A 23,060-nucleotide genomic window follows, 5' to 3' on the forward strand; every position below is an offset into this window, starting at 1 on the left:
TGGTGGCTTTATGGAGCCAGAGAACAAAGAGGAAATATGTTTGCTAAGGCCACCTCCTCCCATCAGGAGCATAGTGATGGCTGCCCACTTCTCTAGAGCTTTGCCACATTTGTAGCCCCTTGCTGGCTTCATGAGAGGCCAAACTTGAATCCTTGAAATGAAGTCCATGAACACAGATTGCCTGCCTTTGTTGTTGTTGTTGTTGTTATTGGGGTTGGAAACAGGGACCTCATGCATGCCAGGCAAACACTATCATTGAAGTACATCCCCAGTCCCATATGTCTTAAGGCTATGGTTTGGTGGGCTGGAATTCTGCAAGATATTGTATGACGCATTTTTGTTTGGGGCTTCCTAGGGTTTGTGAGCATCAGATTCAATCTGTCTGGGCCCTGCATGAAACTGAGGGAAGATCAAAACTTCCAGCTTCACTTGCTTTTAGTTGACTTTAAAAATCAATACTTTTGGAGATCACATAGCTGAGCAATACATTATTAGTCTCTCACTATCTTCGCTGTAGGTAACAATCTGACATGTGGATCATGTTGATGACAGTCTCCTAGTTTACTTTTCAGGGTTCTAAAGGCTGCTTTTGTTGAAACTACTGATTCTTCACTTGTGTATGGGTGTCCAGTGGATGACTTTTTGGCTTCAGAAGGTGTTTTCTCTCCTCATACTTTATACTCATGAATAATGTGTTTCTGTTTTACCAAAATTTTTACTTCAGTGATTGGCATACTGTACAGTGGGCAAAATGGGCCTGGTAGGGTAACATACACCTGTGTGGTCAGAAAAACATGCTCATGAATCAGGTTTAGGGGCTGAATAAAGCCATCATTGCTTCAATGAAAACCAGAGGGCGAAACAGAAAATGATTTGACCGAAAAAGTTTATTTTAAGAAGACACAAACAGCTCTAGCTATATAAAGAATACAGTTCAATTGCTGGTAGCAAGCCAGTAAGGAATGCTTTTTAAAAAAAGAAAAGAAAAAGAAAGACAAGAAAAACCCTTTGTATATCACCCCACAGAGGGCTCCCTTCCATTTTGTGTTGGAATCTTACCAAGACTGGGATTGTGGTCTCTCTGAGTTTCTGCTTCTTCTTGAAATTCTGATCCATGGACACATTCTTGTCACTGGGGGAATTACCTTACCTCTTCCTTCCAGGTTAGGATACTGATCTGTAAATTCCTGTCTCCCTTGTTTGTCTTAAGTGTATTTCTGGCACTTAGTAAGCACTGAATGTAAGTGCTAACTTAACAAAATTCTGCCGCCTGGCTCTGTACAGTAGTACTGGCCAATCCTCAGTCCTCACTTTGCTTTTGGCGGGGGACTCCTTTTAGGTCCAAGGCACAAACCTGGTTTCCCTTTCTAATTCTGGAAATCCTGAACAGAACACAGAAAGGGACTGTCATGGGTGCTTTAAAATAGGGAAATCCTGAAAGTTACTTGTGTCTCTAATTTTTAAAAAATTTAGGTTTCAGTAAGTGGATAGATCCCTGGGCTCAAGTAACAGAAATCAAACTAAAGGCTCTAAGAAGCAAATTTATTGAGTTAGAAAAGGCTGCAACCTGAGGGCTATTTCCGAATGACTGAGTCCACATTGAATTTAAATCCTGGCTTTCTGTGCACTGGCCTGTCCAGAAGTGTCACAGAGGAGTTTCTTCAAATGGCTCCCTGAGGAGGAGCCGATGAAAACCAATGGAAAGGTCTAAAAAGACAAGATAGGGGAGATACCTCAGGAGCCCCACCATCCTGTTCTCCTTAATCAGTCCCAGCAGAACTGGCCCTGGACCAGAAGACCAATGAGGGAGCTAGGTGGTACGCACGTGTGATTCATTAGTGAAAGTGGCCCTCACAGTCCAGGTGGAGAAACCACACTCACATACACAGGCACATACCTTCTCGTCCACTCCTATGTCCCAATGTTTCTACAAGTGAATGTGAAAATGTGAATCTGAGCTTCAGACCCCCAAATAGTATGAGGTGTGGAGATGGAAGCAAGGTGAAGAAATGTGAAGGAATTTTGAGAATCATTTTAGGGGTTCACAAAACAGGAGGTGGTGGGCTAAATATCTGCTGGTTATAGCATTGCATGGAGCATCCCAAGGAGCTCATCCCAGGATCTGGGGGCCCAGGACACAGAAAAACTGGGCACAGAATACCTTCTGCACCTCATTGGCTTTCTTGTAAGAGCTGAGTGCTCTGTCTAGTACTAGGTCCAAATCATTTTTAGGAAATAAACACATGGAAATTCTGAGTTTTAAAACCCGCCTTTAGAACCAGGAAAATTGGTGATTTCTCTAGGAAATCATAGACTGGATTAGAATTTATGGCCTGAACAACCAGACTTTCCAATGATAGTCCTAAACTTGTGATGGTAGTATGGGGCAGGGGAGAGTAGCCCAAGGTGTGGGGAGCAATGACAAGATTAAAGAAATAAGAAAACTCGGAAATTCATTCTTTCCTACTACCTTACTTCCAACCTGGTGAGGCAGAGGAACACTTAAAAGCAAGGAACAAGGACAGATCCAGAAAAGAACGAGTGTTTCTACACTGAGGTAGTCAGTAATGAGAGCTAGTTAATGAGGGACATCCAATGTAATGGTTGGCACATGCAGCCCCTCTCTCCCTGCCCATGTGCAGTCAGACTGATCTGATGATGCAGGAAATATGAGGGCAGTGAGCCACATCATCTGATACACAACCCACTTACCACGTGGGACAGGTCACAGAAATACCTGTTCCAGATAGTGATGATGATGACAAGCAGGCCAAGTTCAGCCTGAGGTTTTGTATGGTCTGTAAGCTAAGACTTGTTTTTACATTTTCCAAGGGCTGTAAAACAAATGAAGGAACAAACAGTAACAGCAAAGAAAAATGTGTTAGAGACTGTATGTGGTCCAGAAGGCTTACAACAGTTACTGTCTGGCCCTTTGCAGAGGAAGATTGTCAGTCCCTGGTCTAGATGATGGTGGAAATCCTACCAATCTCTGGTAAGAAGCCTCTGAGGTCCCTGAAAAGGGAAACCAGAGGAAGTCCAGAAGAAACAGGGGGATGATAACAATAACTGGAAATACCATTCAATATGATTGGCACAACCCTCAAAGTCCACTGCCTCCAAGTCCAAGGAATAGTAAGGTATGCATGAACTAAGGAAGGAAGTCCAAGGATAGCCAAAGAGAGAGCCACATTTAGGAACATTAGGCAAAGAATATTCTGAAAAAGACACTCCATGCAGAGCTCAGTACTGATTAGGGAATTCTATTATTTTTCAATAAGAAAAAGATGAGGTTTGAGCCCAGGGATTGTCAAAATATCAAGCCAAGTGAAGATTCTAGAACACAGCTGAGTAATGCACGAACATCTAACAATCTGAAAATTTCTCATAAAGATTAAGGGAAGGCTAAAGTAGATTCTAGGAAAGCTAATATTGGTTTGCCCTACTTAAATAAACACCAAATACAAAAGTTCATACTAAAAAAATAGAGACATTAAGGGACAAGAGGAGTCTTGGTTTTTCAAAAGAAATCCCCAGAAGATTCCCTTATATAGGAAGCCTCCCTACTAAAAATGAAATTTGATCTATAAAAACCCATTTCACACAATTTTTAGGTACAACATCCATTATACAAAGTAGGGCACAGATACTGAATATGGAGGGAACAAAAGTTTCTAAGCTAAAAATCAGATTTATCTTTGGATTCATGAACTAAAGAACTCTTGAGCATTTTTTCTTAAAGCATATATATATATATATATATATATATATATATATATATATATATATAAATTCATTGAAATACCTGGGAAATTTAAAAGTCATAAAAGTAGAAGAAAGCTGTGGGTATTCTATAAGTGTAGTGCTTTAAGTGACAAAACATTCAGCCCAGAGGCAGGAGACCTGGAATTGAGGTTAGGCCTTGCCTCTGGCTCACTGCGTGACCTTAGGTAAGCTATTTGACCATTCTGGTCTCAGTTTCCTCATCTATGGAATGAGAGAGGTTGGTCCCTTTCAACTCTAACATTCTGTGAATATAGATAAATATAGAAATAAGATAAATACAACAATCTCGAAATAAGAAATATTCCCCAAAGTAAGTTTTGGAGTTAGTAGAAAAAAGTAGCAATGAAACATAATAAAAATAATAAAATCTTAACTACTAGACAGAGTAAATATATATCATTGAAAAATTAATGAAAAGGTTTGCAATTTACAATTGATCAGGAGACATCAGAACATACATATTGATATTTCTTCACCATCACACATACAGAGGAAGGTATGAGTTTGAGGTGACTGGAACAATGAGCACAATGCTGTGTTTGCATGCATAACATTTTATAAAATTGGACATAAAAAAGCTCAAGACCACATAAGGAATAAATTTCTATAAAGCTTGGCATACAAAGAGGCTGAGGGGGTTAACTGTTTGTTCCGGTTCATATTTTGTTTTGGAGTTCATTGCTATCAAACTCCATTCTTTAGGCAAATATCTTAAAATCAAATATACTTCTGCCAGAGCCCTCTTGGAGAATAGCCACCATGGTGAAGACTGTTGTTTAAGGATTGGCAATACCAAACAAGTGTAACACCTTTCCTTTTTTTTTTTTTTTTTTGTTTAAATTCAGAGTTAATTTTCTTTTTAAAACCCAAACCGGGTCGGATGTGCTGGCTAAGTCAAATCAAAGGTTTTGTAGTTTAAATAGTTGATTCAATCTGGTATTTTTTTTTTTTTTTTGTGGTAGTGAGGGTTGAGCCTAGGGACACTTACCACCCAGCTTTTTGTTTTGTTTTGTTTTGAGACAGAGTCTTGCTAGGTTGACAAGGCTGGCCAGGAACTTGAGATCCTCCTGCCTCAGCCTTCAAGTTACTGGGATTACAGGAGTGTATCACCACACCTGGCTCAATTAGATAATTTCTTTTTTTTTTAATAAGTTTTAGTTGTTGATGGACCTTCATTTATTATTTATATGTGGTGCTGAGAATCAAATCCAGTGCCTCACACATGCTAGGCAAGTGCTCTACCACTGAGCCACAACCCTGGCCCTCAATCTGATAATTTCTTAACACCGAACAAATATATGCCTGACTAAGACGATGATATACATCTTTTGGCCAGAAACTGATCACTGTAATGTCATCCAAAATAACAGGAAGGTTAGGATCAGTTGAAGAGTTGTGGCTGTAGTGATTCAGGGCCTTGAAGGAGTAACATCACTGGACCACACACACACACACACACACACACACACACACACACACACTCCCTTTCCCTCTCTCTCTCCTCCATGGATGCTGCTATTGCCAGTCCTGGAACCACACTTAAGAGAATCACTGGCCTAGATTTTGGGCTTTACTGAACAAAAGTATATACCTATCTTACATAATCCATTGCTCATGCAAATTTCTTTTGCTAATGTATTAAAAGTGTTGTGCCCCTAATATGTGTTCATAACCATTTACTACTATAGTTCTCTATAAGCCTATTTCAAAGTATTCTAAAACTTTGCTTATTTCATCATTGTTTAAATCATTATACTGTTTTCTGCCCTTTGACAAAGGCACTTCTTTGTATCTCTTTCCCACTCTCTCATCCTTTTAAATCTAATATCTTTGTCACTTATAGCTGAAATACATGCAAAGGCTTTAAAGGGACTGGGTGCTCTGATAATAATATGGTTTCATTCTCACACCAAGCTGAAGTGATAGCACATAACAGAGGTAAAATGGGGGGAGGGAGAGTAGAGGCCTGTGTTTAATAAAGTTGTACCTCCAATAAGTATCACTACCAATACTGGACGACTGACATTGATGGACACGGGTTGCACAGTTTAATCTTTCACAAACAGGACACATTTCCACAAACTCTTCAAATCTTTGTGTTCTTTTACTCAAATGATAAGTAGTATTAACTCTGTTATATAACATGTTAATGTACAATATGAATGATCTAGGCCTTCTCAGTGGCTTTTAGTAGCCAATTCTGAGAGTCCCTTGGTAGTAACCATACTGAACAGCACTGGGTATCTGGATAATCTGGTTGACCATCAGCTAGTATCTATAATTATTCCAGGAGATAAAGTTATTTTCTATACTCTGGAGTTAGCCATCAGGGAATCTGGCCTTTCCATGGTGAAAAATACACTTTTACAATTAGTTGATGCCTAACATTCTGCAAGTAGAACTTCATTCCTTTGGCTTAAGGCTTTCCCCTGTTAAAATGCAAGCAACCCTCAAAAGAGGTAGCATTAAGCCTTATTTATAATCTCAAAGTAAATTAATTTATCCCTTTCCTGAGAGCATGTTTTCTTAGAGAGGGGAGAACAAAGCAGGAGGCACTAAGGAGAGTTGGTGCTGGGGGAAGGGAGCAGAAGGAGACTGAGGATGGCGTGGGCAGACCTCCAGTTTATTCACTATTTTTCTGAAGGGCTGTCCCTACTGAAATGGGTGCTAACTTGTCGCATGGAGCAGGTTACTTAGAAATCAACTATGTTTTTTGATAACTCTGAAGATTCTGTGATGCGTAGGCATACAAAGGCTTCTAGCAGTGAATGAAAGAACAGATACCAATAAAACATTTGGTGCAACAACAGATAGGAAGTTAGCCTCCCAAATCAGAACAATACATGGAAGAAGAGAAACTGATATCACTTTGAAGAGTGCAAATCACAGGGCCTGGACGAGGGTAAGGCACTTGCAAGGACCTTAGAGCAGGCAGGCGCCTACTTGGCACTTCGCCCACCTCACCCTAGTCCTGGCCCTGGCAAATCATATTAAAGTGAAAGCTCACCATTTGTGTCACAGACTTGGTGAATATGGAAGGCTGAACCAGTGAGGAGCAACACTGAGCATGAACTTGTTTTTTTTCCTGACTAGTTCCGGGATGAGGAAGAAGACAGGTTTATGGGCAGATCTGCTCAGAGAGATAGGTACAATCGGATCTGTGTTGTCTAGATAGTTAAAGTGGATGTCAGACAAAAATGCTTGTTAGGACAGCTTTGGAGACTCTGTTGTCATTATTCATTCGTGGTAATTTCTCCAGATCATTATCAGCCGGTCAACTTGTGGTCATTAAACCAATGTGAACTATTGGCTGCCTGTAGCCTTGTGTCCTTCATGGTTGAGCTATTATCTAGGGCTGCAGTTCATGGGTGTTGGGGGTGAGGGACAAATTGGGGCCAGGTGGGAGGCCCAGGCAGTCCAAGTAGTACAGGCAAAAGAGAGGAGGCACCAGCAAAGCCTGCATTTGAACTAAGAACTTACTAATGTCCACCTTAGAACCACAAATATGTAATGAATCCCCACTACATGCAAAGCATTCTGAGATACCAATTAACTGCCTCTTTGGGGATGGCTCCCTCTGCTCATGACAAGACCAAAGCCACCTACTACTACTGGTGGGGATAAGAGGGTTGAAGTTGGAAACTGACATCCTGGGGCCAGCTTCACTTCCCTCCAACCTCTTCAATATTCCACTTTTGGAAATTATTCTCATTATTATTCATAATAGTCATAGCAGTGGTAGTAGCTTTACTGAGAGCCTTCTTGGAAGGGGATTTCTCTCTCTCTTCTCCAGCCTCAGCAGAGTAGGCCCAGAAAGTGGCAAACATGGTGGTAAATGCCTGGGTGGGAGAGAGAATCGGTGCTATGGTAATCAAGGCAGGGCTGGGGATATAGCTCAGTGGTAAAGCACTTGCCTTGCATGCATGTGGTCCTGGGTTTGATCCTCGTACCACAAAAAAGTGATAAGGGCAGGAGAGAGGTTGAGTGTTAGGAGAAGAAAAGATGCTTGGTGTTATTTAAATCAATGAATTGTAGAAGATTTACGGTTTGGTTTTTGGGGGACTAGATCCATATTTTGCAAAATATTAAATGAATATTTCCAGTCCTAAATGTTGTCTCTCACCATACAATCTCTGCTCCCAAATCCTCTTGTGCTAATGGGGACATGTGTGGGCCATGGTAATGATGCAAAGATATTAAAAAAATTCTAGGCATATGGAGTTCTGTAGAGGAGAACAAGGATCACAGAAATTGTAAAACACCAAAGTGTCTGGGCATTTAGCTTTAGAAACTTTAGGGAATATCTCCATAGGTAGCAAGGCAAAGGGAGAGGCAAAACCCACTAGAACTCACAAACAAGAAGCTTCCAGAAAAAACAGCAGAAGTAATAAGTCCTACATTATACTCTCATACTTTAGAGTTCAGCTGTTCATAATGGTTCCCAAGGAGCAGGCCCTGGCAGCCTTTCACTTTTGTTAGGCAAAAACACAAACACTCCTTCATTTCCTTCCAGAGCAAAATGTTTCCATCATTTGGAATTCTGAGTCCAGGACAGATAAGTGTAGCATTCATGTATAAACTAAGGCCAAGGATGAATCTATTTTATTTCATTTCTGGCAACCCCCCAGAAACTTCAAACCAGATAGTTCAAATACTTTCAAAAGCAACTGGACTTTGACCAGCTGTCTACCATTCTCAGTGGCTTCTTTCTAAATTGGGAGAGTTGCTGATTGCAAGGGAGTTGGTGAGCCTGGCTGTTCCCATTAGTCTAGAATTCATAATTGGACCAACCAGTAGCCTAGGCCTAGGGCTTCTGTGTGAGAAACCTGAGTCTTCTTAGCACTTAAAGTGGGTTTTCAGTTTCTCTGTCCAACTGGAGTGTGGACAGTTGAGCTAAGAACTTGCTTCTCATTGGTGAAGAGTGTCCTATCAAAATTGAGATCTGCTTGTCACTGGAACTCTTGATGCATCTTCCAGGAAGTTGACAAATGAATCTGTAGGGTGAGCATAAAGGAGGAAGGGGTCTGGGAACCCTCTTTGTGAAGCAGGCTACAATTTCATTTGACTTTCTTTTTTGCCTCTTGGGACCGGTAGACAATTAAAACTTTCCAACATTGGTCAGTAGGTTTTCTCTGTTCAATGCTTTTCCTGTCTTGTCCTTAACTCCCAGAAATTAGGGATATGGAAATCAAATGAATCACTGCTCTTGCTCTGCTTAGAAAATTGAGCTGAAAAGAATAGTTAGCAGCTGATAGCTTTGGATGGGGGAGGGGTTGCAATCACTGTTCCAAAACTCTTTCAGTATCCCATTTACCCAAGTTCTTATGTACTCCCAGAGCATGGTTAACTGAAAGTTGGTCAAACAGCAGACTGTAAATGGCAAAAAGTAGCCCTTTTTGCATTATGGGCCATAGCAACTTGCAAGGTTGCCTTTAAGATTCTGGGTAGATCCTTTTAATCTATAAGTTCTTGGTTTTTGGAATAGAGTCAGAATTCCTTTAAACAAAATCCAACCAACCACAAAGTGCCATCTGAATTGAATGGTGTGGGGAAAAATGCACTTATTCTCCTTGAGCCTTTGATGATGCTGGCCCTTCAGCTAATTACTTCCTGTACTGAATGCTATATGCAAATGAAACAGGAATTCTTAGAATGCAGCATGACCTGGGCACAGATCTTGGCTATCCATGTTGACTGACATTTGAAGGACCTCAAGGCGCACGTGCGAGTTACCTTGGATAGATCTGAGGGAACAGCTACTTTGTTTGTTGGCTGAGCTTGGTTCATCCAAATCCATCCAGTCAGGACCTTTTCTAGATAATGTTGGGAGGTCCTATACATTTATTGAAACTCATCACCCTGATCTCCGTGTAGACAATCAAACTGAAAAAGGCATGAAGTTTCAGGATAGAGTCACATTCATATTTTGCACCACAAAAGCCATCCAATCAACCCCATGCCGAAATAAGTGCACACCTGTAAAACTCACTGGAGGAATCACACTGTGGTTAAGGAGGCCTCGCAGTTTTTCTGTATCTCCATACAGGTTTGTCAAGGCTTCCTCATGAGAATGAATAATCAGCAATGGCACCCGATGGCCCCACCCCCAAGGGGTTGACAGCCCCTTTTCAGCTCTCCTACTGCGGCTGCCAGTGGCGGGAGCCAGGGCTGGAGCAGCCAGGACATTAATTGAAAAGGTGACATGAAAAAGATGGCACAACCTTTGCTTCTGAGAATTCCTCCTTAGTCAGTGCACACCACTGGGGGAAAATAAGAAGAAACCCAGTAACCAGTCATGGTGAGGGTGTAATTATGGAAATGCAAAATGTTTAAAGACCATTCCAGCGCCTTACAACTTCAGTTCTAGTTGAAGTAGGCTCTTTCCTGCTGGCCAGAGTGTGAGTTAATGTAAAAGAAATGTAGGCTCTTTTGTGATTTCCATGGTTCCTTTTTATAACCCTTTCTCTTCCCCCTTCTCTACTCAAGTTTAGTAAGTAAACCCTGTTTGTTGAACCCAGGGCTTAGGTACTGGAGTTATCAGTGTTTTCATAGTCTTTTGAAAACTGTGCAATAATTCTCCTAGCCAGTGGGTTAGTGGTCTTCAGCAGTTCAGCTGCTGAGGGGCGGGACCTTGGAGCTGCCTTACTTCCCTTCTTCAGGAGCAAGGCCTTGAAATCATCATTTCTGCCAGCATCTAGGCTGGCAATGCCGCTTGACCCTGCAATGGTGGCAGACTCACTGATTGGAGAATCAGCTGTGTTCTTTACCGGTGAGTGAGAGCTTGGTCTGCTGCTGGCAAAGCCCTCTCCAGGCTCCTTCCAGCCAAGCAGTTTTCTTTTGGACCTAAATAAGAGAAAGCTTGGTCTGAGTGAATTTGGGGAGCAGACATTTACCAAAACTTCATAGTGATGCAACTGAGAATGTGTACATGGTAGTCTTGAAAGTGTATTGACTGGCTTTCTCTCCTACCTCTAAGCCCTTAAGTCCCTGATTGGCCCCTCCTGCATTCTCCACATGCCCTTCAATGTCCACTGAACCTTGGCCTGTGCCTGCAGGTTCAGTCCTGCCCAGGTTCTGGGACCAAGGACAAATGCAAGTAGTCTAGGCTAGTAGCTCGGTGACTGAATCAGGACAGTCTTGGGACTGATTCTGTTCTGAACTGGTGCTCAGGCTCTGGTAACTGGGTTCTTTCCAGGTTCCTTGTCACCAAGCCCCTCTCTGCCTTGTGCCCCTGTGCCTCATGTACTCCCCCTTTGCCTAAGTTCCTGCTTTGATATGCTGCCTAAGTGCCCCACATCATCTCTTGATAGGATTTTGTGGTACAAGGAATTCTGTGAAGGGTTAAATGTCTCTGACTGTAGACAGAGCTATGAGAGAGCAGATGGAGCCACAATAGGCCAAGTGGTTGCTAGGAGACGAGGGGCCTCTCACTCAGCACCTGGTCTTCCCCTCCCTTCCCCTCCTCCACTTTACCCAAAGATGTCAGTAAATTTGAGATGTGAGGCCCTGGACTGCACTCACATATGTGAGTATCTGAATGAGGTCTCCAGTTGCAATTGTAATGGCTGCTTAGAGGCAGCAGTTTTTCTTTAAGTAGAAAAAGGGACTGCAATAGAATGAAGGAAAATGGTTCAGACCTGTGTATCACAGTAAATAAATCTTCAGTTGTGCGTGAAGCCACAAACACGTCATCATCCTCCTCCGCAATCCATTCGGCTGTTTTATCACTGATTAAACTTTTCTCTTCGGTGCTTGGCTCCACAGAACTCCCTAGGCATAGAACCAGAAGGAATGAATGACTTTGACCACAACAGATAGGACAAATCACATTCATTCTTATATGTTTATTTCATGTGATGTTCAAAGTAACTATGGAAGGGCAGCAGGATGGAGATTTATAATGCTTTCGTTTTGCAGAGAAGGAACGTGAAGAAGAATGATTTGCCCAAGGTAGAGTGAGTGGTGAAGATTGCTCTGGGTCACTGTTCTCATGTGCCTTTTTCATGACAACAGGTGGTCTAAGCATTCTCTTGTTTTATTTTAATTTTTATTTTTTTTAATATTTTTTTTTTACTTGTGGATGAACACAATATCTTTATTTTATTATTTTCATGTGGTGCTGAGTACTGAACCCAGTGCCTCATACATGTTAGGCAAGCACTCTATCACTGAGCAACAATCTCAGCCTAATTTTTATTTATTTATATATATATTGTTCCAGTGTTAGGGATGGAACCCAAGGTTTCACACGTGCTAGATAAGTGCTCTACAACTGGGCTACACCCCTGGCACCTCTCATTTTAAATACATAATTTTTTATTGGTGTGTAATAATTATGCAGAATAAAGGGTTTAATTATGGCATATTTATACATGCACATTACATCATTTTTTCTGGTACTCGGGATTAAACCCAGAGGTGCTTGATCACTGAAGTATATCCCCAGCCCTTTTATTTTTTTTAAAAATTTTGAGACAGGGTCTTGCTAAGTTGCCCAGGTTGGCTCTAAATTTGTGATCCTTCTGCCCTAGCTTCCTAAGTAGTTAGGATTACAGGTGTGCACCACTGCTCCTGGCCATATCACACAATGTGATCAACTGAAATCCTTATTACCTCCTCTTGTCATTCCTTTCTCTCTTCCTGATCTTTCCTTTACTCTATTGGTCTCCCTTCTATTTTCATGATATCCCTTTTCTCTCTAACTTGCACAAATGAGAGAAAACATATAACCCTTGTATTTATGAGTCTAGCTTATATTATTTAATATGATGCTCTCCATTTTTAAAACTCAAGGAACTAAGAGCAAGCTTAAGGAATGACTCTTATCCAGTGGGTGAAAGTGGGACCTGTCTGAATCTCAGCAGGAACCTGTGGAGTATGAGGAAGCATATTCTTTTTTCATTTTTTTGTGGTACTACAGATGGAACTCAAAGGTGATATACCATTAAGCTACATCCCCATCCCTTTTTATTTTATTTTATTTTGAGATGGTATCGCTAAGTTACTGAGGCTGGCTGCAAACTTGCAATCTTCCTGCCTCAACCTCCTGAATTGCTGGGGATTACAGACATGTGCCACCATACCCAGCTTGAGGTAACATTCTAAAATAACCCATGACTTTGATTTATTTGCTTGTTTTAGAAGGTCATGAGATTGTGAGATTTGTTGTTAAGGATTTTAAAAAGATGAGAAACATGGATGAGCCTTGAGGACATTAAATGAAATAAGACAGTCACAAAAAAGACAAGTACTGTATGATTCTACTTCTATGAGATATCAAGAGTAGCCAAATTCATAGACCCACAAAGTAGAATGGTGGTTGCAATGGCCTTGGGGGAGGAGGAAAATAAGTGTTGTTTAATGGGTATAGATTTTCGTTTTTTGCAAGATGAAAAGGGTTTTGGAGATGGGTTGCTCAACAATACAAATACATTTAACCCTAAATCAATGCATACTTAAAAATGGTTAGGATGGGTGCTGGGGATGTAGCTGAGTGGTAGAGTATTTGCCTTGTCTGCTTGAGGCCCTGGGTTCAATCCTCACTTACCACAAAAAATGCTTAAGATGGTAAATATTATGTGCATTTTACAATTGAAACTAAAAGGTGGAAATTAGCCAGGTACAATGGTACACGCCTGTAATGCCATCTACTCAGGAGGCTGAGACAGGAAGGATGGCAAATTTGAAGCCAGCCAGGGTAACGTAGCGAGATCCTATCTCAAAATAAAAAAAATAAAAAAAGGACTTGTGATGCAGCTCAGTGGGAGAGAACCCCTGGGTTCAATTCCTACTAGTGCAAAAAAGAAAAAAGTGAGAAACAAACAAAAAGGATGTGAATCATTAACTAGCTCTTATGGTTCCAAGGAAGTGGATACCTCTCGATGGCACCAAGAAAGGGTACTGGTGGTAATAGAATTCATTGTTTTAGAAGCCTGCATGCCAGCCATGGCACTTGAACTTGATCTGTGAGTGTACTGAGTCCCCTGCATGAAATTACATTTAGTGGGTAAAGAAAAGTACTGTTCAGTGAAATAAAATGCTAGGCAGGGGATGCATGCCTGGTGAGTAGATCCTGATGTCCTAGTGTCCTAGGGGCTAGTTTGATTTCATTATCTCAGCACCTGAATCAAGGGTAGACTCACCCAGACTTGACTTTGGAGATCTTCCCTAGATCAGTCCTGACCCCAAGGACAGTAAGGCCTACTTGCCTACAATTCCTATTCAGAATAACCCAAATCCTCAAGAGGTGTTCCTACTGATTTGGTTATCCTGGGATGAGGATAAGCATTCTGGAGCATCTGCTTCTTCCTTGGGTACTCCAACCTCACCCACATCCCTCCTGTGATTGACAGAAAAAGCCCATGGACAATTTACTAACCCAGAGAGCTTGCCTCCTTTTCACTGTCAAACTTTGGAGCTGAAGTTGTCCTTTTACCAGGCAGGTCATCCCTGATTGGGGGACACTTGGTATCTTCCTGCAGGGTGATGATGGGACTGAGAGGCAGTCTTGGTTCTGCCACATAGGCCTCCATCTGAGCTACTGGAGAGGTGAGAGGCAGGTACAGCACACTGGGCTTTTTTGGTACAGGAGGTGGAATCTTGCCTGTCTTTCTCTCAGCTTCTTCCTGGCTCTGGAGGCTAATTCTTTCAGGCAGGGCTCTCACCTTGAGGCCTTCGTCCCCCATACATTCCTGGGGAGGTTGCTGTGTTCCTGAGAAGAAAGCACCAGAGGAACTGGCAAAAGGCGTGAAAACAAGAGATGAGGGTCCTGTTGACTCCCCTGGGCTCCGGGCATCAGGGAAGCTAGAGGGCTTTGGTTTCCGCATCACCGTGTAGCTGTCTTGGGGGAGCGGCCTCATAGGTTGAATGGCATTCTTGGGGGTCACAGGTGAAGTTAGTGGGTATTCCTCTGGGACAGATGGTGGTTTATGGGTCAAGCTTGGAGGCCTTCGGGCCAGTGGAGGCTTCTCAGCTACAGGAGGTTTCACCTTTCTTTCTGGCAAGGTGAAGACTTCTGCTGTGGGTTCCTCAGCATAGTCTGGGCTCTCAATGTCATCTTCTGGCTCAGACTTGCTGACTGACCTCAGGCGAACAGAACGCAAGTCAGACTGAGTAACCATGGGCATGACTGGCTGGTTGGGACTAGTTTTCTGTGCCAGCTTGGCTCCAAAATTGGTATCTGAGTGATGGCGGCTCACCTTGGTTTTACTGCGGATGGAGATACTCATCCCAGACAGATCTAGATTGGCTGAAGAGGTCAATGGTAGGTCAAATGATAGCCGTGACTTGGAAATTTTCTCCATTGGTGATGTCGGGGGTAGTGATGACTTTCTTTCAGGTACCACTGGACGTACCCGGACACTGCTGCTTGAACTGGGTAAGTGGCCCAGGGTCAAGGACATGGAGACAGTGGGTGTTGGTGTCTCTGACTGGCTGGAGTATCCACTGGAAGGTGACATCAGTCCAGTGGGCCTTCCTGGGGAGGATACTTCTCTGGCCTCCACCTCAATGGAGAGTTGGGAAGGTGTCGTGGCTCTGGAGGTGGAAGGAGAGGCAAGAGATTCTGAGCTGCCTTGAACTTGGGTACACTCAATGACTGTGGTGCCAGTGGCAGTGCTGGAGCTAGACAAAGATTGGTAGGTGTCACCAGACTTCCAGTCAGTAAGATACCAGTGGTGGGAGAATTGTGTACCTTCTGAATCTTTGAGGGTTGGCACAGCTGGGTGACCCTGAGCATCTGGATGGGATGGGTTATGTTCTTGGTGTTCCAAAGAGAGGCAAAGGCTCCTGGGCCTCTGGTCCTTGGGCAATGCTGATCCACCTTCTGGCAAGAGGACTGGCTCATCTTTGACCAGTGAGACACTGCGTGTTGGTGGAGAAGGCTTCTTTTTGGCCTTCTTGAGTGAGATACTCTTGGATCTCTGCCTTCTGTGACGGGCCTCCTGCTCAGCACTAAGGGATGCAATGTTGTCAGCACTGTTACTGCCCTCAGAGCTTGTACTGGCATAAGGCAGAGCACAGGCCTCACTGGCCTTCTGTTCTTCTTCATAGTCTATATCTGTGGTTCCTGAGTCTGTGGGCACAGATAATGACCGCTCCCGAAATCTGCTGGTCCCACCTGGGCCTGTCTCAAGCCTTGAGGTACCACCAGTCAGAAAGCCAATCTTAGGGGGTCTTTCCGGCACTTGCCTTCGTTGAGTAGGGTGCTCAGAGTAGCCAGTTAACCCACTGCACCCTGCTGGGTTATCGCGGGTGACAAAAAGGGAAGCTGCCTCTTTAGGAACCAGAGGTGGAAGTGTATTCAGAGAGACCCAAGAATTCCCGGAGGAAGGATTTTTTCCATTTTCATTGACTTGACTGCTCTGGCTGGTGGCACTTGGAGTTATGTAGGTAAAAGCATCTCCCTTCCAGGAAGCAGAGAACGTTGATTCTGTTGGTCCATTGCAAGAACTGGGGACACTATACACCATTCCCATGCTCTCCATGCCAGGAGGGTCTGGGCCACTATGTGCCTGGTGAGGGTCTTTGGGCTCACTAGATGGATTTCTCAGTCCTGGAGAGGAGAGATTTGGGAACCGAGCTTCCTGCCCAACAGCAACTCTTCCATGAACACTTTGTGGAGCTGAGTGACCAGGCCTGGTGTCTGAGGTGATAGATCGAGCCACACTGCCTGCTGGGCCGTTGCTGTGACCTGGAGGAAGAAAGCACAGAACATTAGGGGTACAGCAAGGGATCCCCCATCAGCTGTTTTGAGACAGGAGCACCAACTTTTTGCCAAGAAGCATTTACCAACAGCTTGCTCACAATTCCTTGGTTCTTCCTTTTCATAGATGAAGATGCTGGGGAATTTGGGTTCCTGCCCATGGCCACAAGTGAGTCAGGGTACCCCTGAATCGTCCAGATGCTGTCAAAGATTTTCCAGGTTTGATGATTCTCTTTAGCGGGGAAGAATCCCATGGGAACACCTTGAATTTTTCCCATACTTTCTCCCCAGGCTCATGAAACCATCACAGCCCCCAGTGTCTGTCAATCCTGACATGAGAGCAAAGGCTTCCAAACTGACTAAACTGTGTAACTTGCAGCTCTAGCAGCGAGTGTGGAATATGCCATAGGTGGAATGCCCAGAGCCTACCTGCATTTTTGGCACCTGTTGTTTTTTACCTTTGCAACACAAAAGACTCAGAATAACCTATAGATGTGAGGAAACTGCTCAGGTGTTGCAAATTTCCAGAGGTTTTTCTCAATTATGACTATTGTATCATTATTATTACTTCTGCTAGAATTTATACAAATAGCCACCATTTGTTGAAAGTTGACTATATACCAGGTACATGTTAGGCAGATTACACAAAAAAAGTCTAATCCTCATAATGACTCAACTGGGTCAGTATCATTATCCCCAATTTACAGATGAAGAAGGTGAGGCTCAGAGTGGTTGTGTAACTTGGACAAGGCCTTGTAGTTAGTAAGTGATCACATCCATCTTTCTGGTGTGTGTGTTTTATTTTATTTTTTGTGGCTCTGGGGATGGAACTGAGGGCCTTGCACATGTTAGGTGAGTGTTCTACCACTGACATTCCCAGTCTGGGTCTGTGCTCTTTGGAAGCATTTGGTAATAATGGTTCAGTGAAGAGGTGGTTTTGGTGGTGATCCCCCACCCCACCCTGTTTATCTATTTGTTTAAATTTGGCATATGAGGTCACATTACATTACATTAATTAATTTATTTATTTATGTGGGGGGAGTACTGGGGATTGAACTCAGGGGCACTCGACAACTGAGCCACATCCCCAGCCCTATTGTGTATTTTATTTAGAGACAGGGTCTTACTGAGTTGCTTAGCGCCTCACGTTTGCTGAGGCTGGCTTTGAACTTAACGATTCTCCTGCCTCAGCCTCCTGAGCATCTGGAATTACAGGTGTGCACAACCGCACCCAGATACATTACATTTATAATGGAAAACAATAATGTAATGAGCAAATGAGTTCTGGGAACATGCTCTCCTTATTCAGTTGATGCCCTTGACAAGACTCTCCTGGCTATCCTTAATTACCACATTGGTTTTCTCAGGATGTCTAAAGTCCCACCCCTTTGAATTATTACTGTTCCCCAATACCACAATGCCACTTGGGTGGCAGGACCAGTGGAAGTGGAAGAGGGGAAGGTTCTGGGGGATTGCTGTGGTGGGGTCACCTTGGTCTCGCTGGGAAAAGTTAGAGAATCCAATAATGGTCCGCCTCCGCCTCAGGGTAGACTTGGGGTTCACGGCTGTTTCTGTGTTAAACAACGAGTGTCGCAAACTTGCGTGTTTATCAAACTGCTGTCCTGTAGCCAAAATAAAGACACTTGGGTGCATCCTGGTTTCTCTTTAAAGTACAGTGAAACTGGCCTGAGGTAGAGAGAAGGGATGACGGCAGTAGCAATGAGCATGAATAGCATCCAGGTGGTGGCACTTCTTCCCTATCCTTCCCTATTTGGTGCAAGGGACACATGCTGTTTCACAGGCTGCATCCAGGTCACCTTTAAATCTTAGGTGGATTAGGGCAATGGTTTTCAACCCTGACTTCATTCTGAAATAAACTGGGCAGCTTTTGAATCTTCCAAGGCCTGGAATCCACTCTAGAACACTTACTTCACTCTGTGAGAGTAAGGCCTAAGTAGAAAGAAGTATTTTCTAGAACCCCTCCCGCAGTTACTCAGATGTATAGTCAGGAGTGAAAACCATTAGTGCAGAGTGACTGACTGAGATTAGATGTTGCTTGACTGTGATATCTTGTGAGAAAGTCTTTATAGGGGGCCAGGTGAGGCCAGTGTCTCCAAGAAGCTGTCCACTGCTCCCCCTCCACCATCTAGGAAACAGCCTGATATTCTGTTCCACAGTCTCCTGGTCACATTTTACCAAAATTGGCTGCTGCATGGTGATGTTATCCCCCACACCCGCGCCGGCTCTTTTTTCTTTTCTTTTTTTGTTTTTTGCAATGGTCTTTTTTGCAGTGCTAGGAATTGAACTTGGAGTCTTGCACTAGGTAAGCACTCTAGGAGCTACACCCCTATACTTTCTTATTATATTTTAAGACAGAGTCTCACTAAGTTGTCAAGGTTGGCTTTGATCTTGTGATTCTCCTGCCTCAGCCTCCTGAGTAGCGGGGATTAAAAATGTGCACCGCCATACCCAGCTGAGCCCTAGCTCTCTTAAAGTTCTGGGTCAGTCTTTGGCTCCTGCGAAATTGCTGGGGCAAAGTGGGGGTGAGGCAATGCTGTGGAAGCAGGTACGCAGTTCCCCTCTCCCTGTCTCTCTTTCAGTAACTGGCTCAGTAGATCGTCCCCTCTCAGCCACACAGTTGTATGTGTGAGTGTGCATGTGTGCATGCACATACACACACAAACATACAGATACACAGCAACAAGTGGCTCTGTGGGCAAAACTCAGGGTCAGTAAGATAGTCATTTAGAAACAGAGTGCCCAATATCACTTTGTGAGTCTCTCCTCATCAGCCCTTTTTCCTCTGGCTTATTTCCCTAGGTGATGGGCTCTACTTCCTGCCTTTCATTCCCCAAGATGACTCTAATTGCAAAGGATGTTCCCTTATCCAGGGAACATCCTCACATGTGGTCAGAGCTGTCCTCATTGTCTTCATCAACTTGTTCCAGCATAGCAGGGCTTGTGCTGGCTTGAAGTTTCCCTCTGATTCCTTTGGGTCACTAAGGTCTTGATTTCATCAGGTCCCTGGCCCTGTCTCTTCTGTCATGACTGGTTCTCTTCCTCTTCCCCTTAGAGCCAATGTTGCAGAGGATGCCACAGACCCCCAGAGTCACAGCCAGCTGGGCTATAAAGATTACCTCCCCACTCTCAAGGTTGTCCCAGGGTCCCTTTTGGTCTTTTTTGCCTTAGTCTCTATTACTACATCCTTTTCTTTTTTCTTTCTTTTGTGCTACTGGGAATTGAACTCAGGGGCATTCTACCACTAAGCTACAACCTCTGGCCCTTTTGCTTTTTTTTAGTTTTGAGACAGAGTTTTGCTAACTTGCTGAGACTGGCCTAGAACTCATGATCCTTACTGCCTCAGCCTGCCAAGTAGCAAGGATTGCAAGTGTGCATCACTGTGCCAGGCTTACTATTTCCTTCTCTTGAAAAATTTGCCAAATAAGTTGAGGAGGCCCACCTTGCCAGAAGACCTAGTGTGTGGGAAAGGGCTTTTGGTCTGTGCCTGGGTGACCCTCCCCTCTTACCATCAGTCCTTTGACTCCTACCCTCCCACTCTGCCTTCAGTCTATACTCCAGACCTAGCTTTGGGTACATGACATTGTCTTTCTCCAAACCAAACAGAACTCCCAAACTTTAAGTTTCCGTATATGCTCTGAAGAACATCCAAGTTCACAAAGTTTTAGAGCTTTCTGTTAAGAAAATTTTGTTTGCTATCAAATGGCATCAGCTAGAGTGGCAGTGACGATAGGGAGTGAAGGAGAGCAGCCAGAGTCCCCCTTCTGCATGCCTCCATTCCCTAGAGCTGTGACTGTGACAGTGCAGGGTGAGCCAGTAGCAAGACAGTGGCCCTCCCTCCCCAGAACCCAGTGCATTTGGAGAGGATGGGCTGTAGTGGCATGGAGGGAAGCAAACAGGTGGTGCTAAGCAACTCTACCAGAGATGTTGATGGGCACAAGATCAGACTGCGTGGAGCAGGGCTGAAGCCACCGCTTTTCCTCTAGGATGGGCAGAGGGAAGGGGCCATTCCAGGCAGTTGGCTTGTCGGCTGTAGACAGGCTCAGGGAGGCCTCAGGGGCCCTCACACCCTGGGTGGTAGTCTCATCCTCGCTCAGCTGCCGTTTTGTAGGCTGTTGGGAGAGAAGGTGATGGAAAGGGTGTGCTACAGACTGGTGATGAACCAGAGCCCATAGGATGACTGTTTAGGCAGAGTGGTTGGAGACTTCATCTGGGAGGCAGGAAAGCGTGGACAGGTTGCCTGCAGGTTGCCTGCTGTGCAGGGCCCATCCAGTGGGGCCTCAGAGAACTCTGCTGGTGAGCAGAGGTGAGCAGTAGCTTCCAGTGGGCAATGTAAGCAGCTGGAGGTCCCCTGTCAGTGGAAGCAGGCTGGCTCTCCCAGGTGGGGTAAGAGGCAACTCACCATCAACACAAATTCCAGACGTTTGGCAGACTGGGGCCTTGAGCTGGGTGTGGGCTCAGGGGCCTCATCAGAAGAGCGGAAGGTCTGCCCCAGAAGTCTGGCCTCCGAGTACTGTTCCTCATATTCTTCTGAAAAATAGCACAGTGGAGACATACTCTAGGGGGCCAAGGCCAAGCACTGGGCTCAGGGAGGACCACAAGCCAGGGCTCCTGCACTAGCTGCCAGGCCTGACTCATGTTCTTTCTTTGGACTATTCCTGGTGTTGGAGCCACTGGATTTGGAAATAGAAAGATGCCTGCTTCCATGAGGGCAGAGGAGAAAAGAAAGTCAATAAATCTGAGCTGTTTCACTTCAGGCACCAGGTCTTCATCTGATGGCCTCTACCTTAAGTTCTCAAATCAGAGTAGTGGCTCAGGATGCAGATACCTTTTGCTACAAGGTCCTTTGTTTGAAGCCCTATAGCTCTTCAGATTTTCCGCAACTCTAGCAAGGAAAGATCTACATGAAGCAAGGAGAGATTTGAACTGGAAAGTCCTGTCTGGAGCTCTTTCCTGGATGACAAGAATTCTTACTTGAGCTTGTATAGATCTGCTTCCACTGTGGGTGGGGTCATGTCTAGGAAGGCTAAGGGGAAGAAGAGGAAAGGAGAAGGTAGCAGCATAGAAGAGGGCCAAGTTCAGGGGCATCCAGGGAATAAGGATGAATGAGATTTGAATGGATTTGACTGAAGAGATGATGCAGATGAATAAATGAAGGAAGAGACAGTAAAAGAACAAACATTCATGGCTCTCTATACTTTGGACAAAGACTTAGAATCATGGAAACTTGGGCTTGCTCTTAGGGTTCTTTAATCCAACACTCAGTTTTGTGCTCAGACTTCCTCCTCAGCAGCCCTTCTATGTGCTCTTTTTTTAAATGGCTTTTTATGGACCTTTATTTTATTCATTTATTTATACGCAATGCTGAGAATTGAACACAGTACCTCATACATGTGAGACAAGCACTTTACCATTGAGTCAGAACCCCAGCCCCGATGTGCTCTTTCAGCATCAGAGCATACACCTGCAGGGAAGGGGAACTCCCTCCCTCCCAAGGGCAGCTCATTCCTTCCATGGACAGTTGGGGCAGTCAAGCATATCAGAAAAGTTCTTCCTTATCTGGAGGTGGAATCTGCTTCCCTCTGAATTTCTAACCACTGGTCCTAATTCTGCCCATGGCAGCAACACAGAGAGCACCGACTCTTTTTTTCTGCATGGCAGCTTCTTGTTATCTGAACACAAGGCTCATGGTGTCCCTCAGCACCTCGCTTCCCTAAGGTCACCACTGCCCTAGTAGGGAAGTGGGGGTTATGGCTACAGTCCAGTTGGGAGGCCCACTGGCTGTTTTTTATTCTTCATTGGCATTAACTGTTGTTGGTATGGATAAACAAGAGCTGACACAAGACCTCTATGCATTTAGCATCCACCAGACATGTCTTGGGGGATCCTGCATCAGGGGCTTCTGGAAACCCATGAGTAGTAAGAGATGTGATTTTTTTTTGAGATGCTGTGAATAGAACCCAGGACCTGGCAAATGCTAGGCAAGCCTTTGCCAATGTGCTACATCCGCAGCCCAGAGATGTGATTCACATGGAGAGGAAACTCAGTCTGGTTAAGAGTACAAAACAGGGGAACTCTGAGTGCTGTATAGTGGGCTAGTGAGGTACTAGTGAGGTAGTTGCTAAGCAGGAGGCATGTGGGCAAAGTTATTGTAAGAGCAGAGTGAGTGAAGCCCAGAATGGGAGACCCCACAGATGCCCCCTTTGTTTCCTGATGCCAGGATTCCAGAGGCATGGGCGATGAGTCAAGAAGATGGTTGGAGGGAATGTGGGCCTGCATTGTGGGAGTCTCCCACCAAGATCTCTTTATGAAGGGTTTGCCCCACTGCTTTGCCTTAGCGTCTGTCCATCCCAGCACCTATGGACTACTGAACTGAAAACCAGAGGAGCAGGAGACAGCCATGGAAATAGAATGTTTAAGAATAATCAGTATGTAAGGTGAAGATAGAGAACATGTGCTTGGTTTTTTGATAGGTTTGAAACTGTTCATTTTTCTCTCGCTGGTCCCTGTCCTTTCTTCTTTTCCTTTCTCCTGCTGCTGCGCAGCTCGCAGCTCG

At 44.2% G+C, this 23,060-nt stretch overlaps 1 protein-coding gene across 4 annotated transcripts in view; it reads right to left on the bottom strand.

The window, feature by feature from the left end:
• Nucleotides 1-5,816: 5,816 nt before the first annotated feature.
• The window catches only part of Nhsl2 (NHS like 2), a 52,070-nt gene continuing 34,826 nt past the window's right edge, over nucleotides 5,817-23,060 (bottom strand). For 2 of the 4 annotated variants that reach the window (XM_071606649.1, XM_071606648.1), the window contains 3 exons: nucleotides 14,162-16,474; nucleotides 11,421-11,553; nucleotides 5,817-10,626 (listed from right to left, as the gene is read on the bottom strand). In XM_071606649.1, the coding sequence (XP_071462750.1) occupies nucleotides 10,305-10,626; nucleotides 11,421-11,553; nucleotides 14,162-16,474 (2,768 nt within the window). In that variant the 3' untranslated portion in view covers nucleotides 5,817-10,304. Of the gene's footprint in view, nucleotides 10,627-11,420; nucleotides 11,554-14,161; nucleotides 16,475-17,976; nucleotides 18,109-20,423; nucleotides 20,617-20,906; nucleotides 21,035-23,060 lie in introns of all 4 variants that reach the window. The other 2 variants (XM_027920161.2, XM_071606647.1) reach the window with 2 other exon arrangements.

The sequence above is a fragment of the Marmota flaviventris genome, chromosome X (assembly GCF_047511675.1).
Source record: "Marmota flaviventris isolate mMarFla1 chromosome X, mMarFla1.hap1, whole genome shotgun sequence".
Lineage (NCBI taxonomy): Eukaryota > Metazoa > Chordata > Mammalia > Rodentia > Sciuridae > Marmota > Marmota flaviventris.